The 3,024-nt window shown below is 38.8% G+C and overlaps 1 protein-coding gene across 1 annotated transcript in view; it reads right to left on the bottom strand.

Annotated features, from left to right (window-relative positions):
- Window positions 1-779: 779 nt before the first annotated feature.
- LOC118599004 (NLR family CARD domain-containing protein 3-like) overlaps window positions 780-3,024 on the bottom strand; it is a gene marked incomplete at its 5' end in the record, with an annotated part of 8,979 nt that continues 6,734 nt past the window's right edge. The window contains one exon of the mRNA XM_036213013.1: window positions 780-900. Coding sequence (XP_036068906.1) covers window positions 780-900 — 121 coding nt within the window. The remainder of the gene's footprint in view (window positions 901-3,024) is intronic.

Genomic DNA, 3,024 nt, shown 5'->3' with positions numbered 1-3,024 from the left:
TTTATGCTTTAATGTCACATTAAATGTGTATTTCATCATTATTAAAACACCATTTTGTTTGTGTTCTGTGCCATGGTGCTGTGGAGCGCTTCATTTTTTTTTATCTTTCAACCAGCAGTGGACATCCAGGGTATTGGAACATAACGATTGGTTCTGATGCTCTTTATTTACATCTTTGGTCAAAAAACTCATGGTTAAAAATTTCATTTTTCATTAAAATGAGATACAGGACTTCCGCTTATGGCAGAGTCCTGAAAAGTCGCTGTTAATGTGGCTCCTCACTAGTCAATGGAAATAACATTGATATCATCGACATAAGTGATTTGGCGAGGAAAATATGAAACATTATGCCTCTAAAAAAACGACAAGACTCAATATTAACCATCCAAAATTGCACCAAAAACAATTTTGGATGCACTAGCATGGCTGCAGCTAGTGCTAACTTTTTTGCTAGCTCAGAGCAAGAAGCTGCCAACAACCCAACAAATGGAGACATTCTTTGTGCAATTCAAGCTCTAAGGGAACAAAACAGTCTGCTATTAATATTAAGGAAGAACTATCACCTCACTTGAGGAGGCTGGGGGAGGTGGAGAGAGAGTGTCGCTGACAGAAGAAGAAACATCAGCCCTACAGCAAAAAGTCCAGCAGTTGGAGGACAAAGTTGGGATATAAACCAGCAAAGTCCAGGACCAGGAAGATCGATCAAGACGAACCAACCTTAGAATCATCGGTCTCCCTGAAATAAATGAAAGATCTGTTCTGTGAAGCTTCCTGGAAAGCTAGCTCCCCATGGCGTTGGGAGATACCCTCACTGCCAGCCCTGTCATTGAAAGAGCGCACCGTGTTGGCCCGGTGAATCCAGGTCGCTTCTCCACCCCCAGAGCCATCATCACAAATCTCCTGAATAACAAAGACCACGAGAAAATACTGACAGCAGCCAAGAGATGGAAAGATGTGTGATTCGAGAACCACCGGATCAAGATCTTTCCGCGGAGACCCGGCAGTGTCAGCAGCAGTTTGATGGAGTGAAAGCTCAGTTCCACACCCTGAATGTTTGATACGGGATGCTGTACCCGGCGATAACACACAGCGACCAGGTCTTGATCTTTAAGTCTGTGGCAAAAGGCCATCTTCGGCAGATGAAGGTAGACTCAAGCAAAGCTCCAAGCTCTGACAACTGAAGGTAAAAACTCAGCCGTTGCTGGTAATTTGAGTTTAAACAATACCTCTTTAAGAAAAGGACTGAATGAAGGAGGTGAGAGCAGCGCGTGCACTCTTCATCATGCATAGAAATATGTTTCTCTTTGTTTGATACTAAGTTCATTTTACAAAGTGTCCCAGTATTTATACCAGATAGAGATTTAGTCGCTGTTTTTTTTTTTTTTTTTTTTTTTTTTTTAATTTCCTTTACTAATGCACAATGAAGTATGTATCAGCTTTTATGGAACATAGCTCCTCCTCTGGTGGATCTAGTGTTCTGCATAACCGGTTTGCATCTGGTTTGTTAAATGTGCGAAAGGCATGTAAGGGTTCCACACAGGATTGTTTTGTTCTCAGCATATTTTTTGGAATGTTTTTTTTTCCTCTTTGCCCATTTGTGTTTTTCTTTGGGTTTTCATTTTTAATCGCTTTTTGTTTGGTTTATGTCTCCCTATCACCACAAGGTTTAAAAACATTCTGTCCCATGGCCAATAGCTCTGAACTAAGAATTACTGATTACTTCATCAATATTTCTAAGAACTTCGCAACCATGAAAAAGAAAAAAAGTGTATGCCTTTGTCTTATTCATCTTCTGTTATCTTATGAGACAGGGCCTGAGTAACTTAAAGTGGGTTAGTTCAGTGATGATGCTTTTATTGCATGTAAAATTAAATGTTCGTACTTTTTCTTTAGTTTGCTAATGCAAGTAATATCAATTTTCTGTTAGAGGACAGTGTCAATATTTGTTTTTTTCATCTCCTGTATATGGAGTGAACAGTATTGGGTAAGTTACTTAAAAAAGGAATTGATTACTTTACTTTAGTTAGTGGATGAAATTGTAATGAAATTACTTTTATTACTTATTTTAAAAAGTAATTCACTGCTCGTTACTTTACTTTACTTGTTTTCCACTCATGTACAAATTCTCAAGAGAAAAACAGTTAGCATCAACAATATCCTCTCTGGGGTTTTTTTTTTTTTTTAATGTTGTTTTTAATTTTAATCAATGGCCTTGTGCAAACTATAAACATAGTTCAAGACATAACCTGTCTTCATTAGAAGTCAGACAGCATAGTGAAAAATGAACAAAAGTTACAGCATTTGTGATCTATGCCACTGCTCAAAGAGAGGTGTGGGGAAGAAACAGTTATACCTATGCATATATATTACTTCTGAAACTACGTTTTTGAAAACACAAAGAACTGTAGCAGTTTCAATGCAAGAAGTCATTCTGACTGGAAGGGGCTCTTCATGCACGCGCAAACGGTCCATCCAGCAACACACGCTCAAATCGCCACACTTGTCTAATCGGTAACAGTCTCAAAACGCAGGAATTATCACAGCTTTTTAATTTCACTTTGGCAACCTTTTGTTCTTCAGTGAGCACAAATTTAAATCACCCTGTCATGAAGGTTGGCACTGAAGGTAATGTGCGTTGTGTGAAATGATAAAGTTTTATTGAAAAAAAAAAGAAAAAAGCTGAAGCGTGTATATAGTTGGGTGGGGTCACCGTCACAGCACTATGTGAATTGACTTTTTACTTCTGACGCCATGGGGGATCAAAGATCCTTATGCAAAGCGATGATCACTCTTTTCAAATCTGAAAAATACAAACAGATGACAAATAGCTTTTTGTTGTCACACCCTGGCGTGCCACTGTCTTTCCCGACGCATGCCACCTGTGGCACGCATGCTCTAGGTTGTCGACCCCTGGTCTAGGGTGTTTCTTTTTGTGCTGTTTGGAAAGATCCTCCCCAAATTTCTGCATTTAAGAACCAACATGAAGATATTTAGTAAATATAAACCAAACAAAGTGATCTGCTT

Source organism: Oryzias melastigma, linkage group LG7 (assembly GCF_002922805.2).
Source record: "Oryzias melastigma strain HK-1 linkage group LG7, ASM292280v2, whole genome shotgun sequence".
Lineage (NCBI taxonomy): Eukaryota > Metazoa > Chordata > Actinopteri > Beloniformes > Adrianichthyidae > Oryzias > Oryzias melastigma.
Note: the sequence above shows the minus strand (reverse complement) of the source record. Positions and strands in the feature narration are given on the sequence as shown.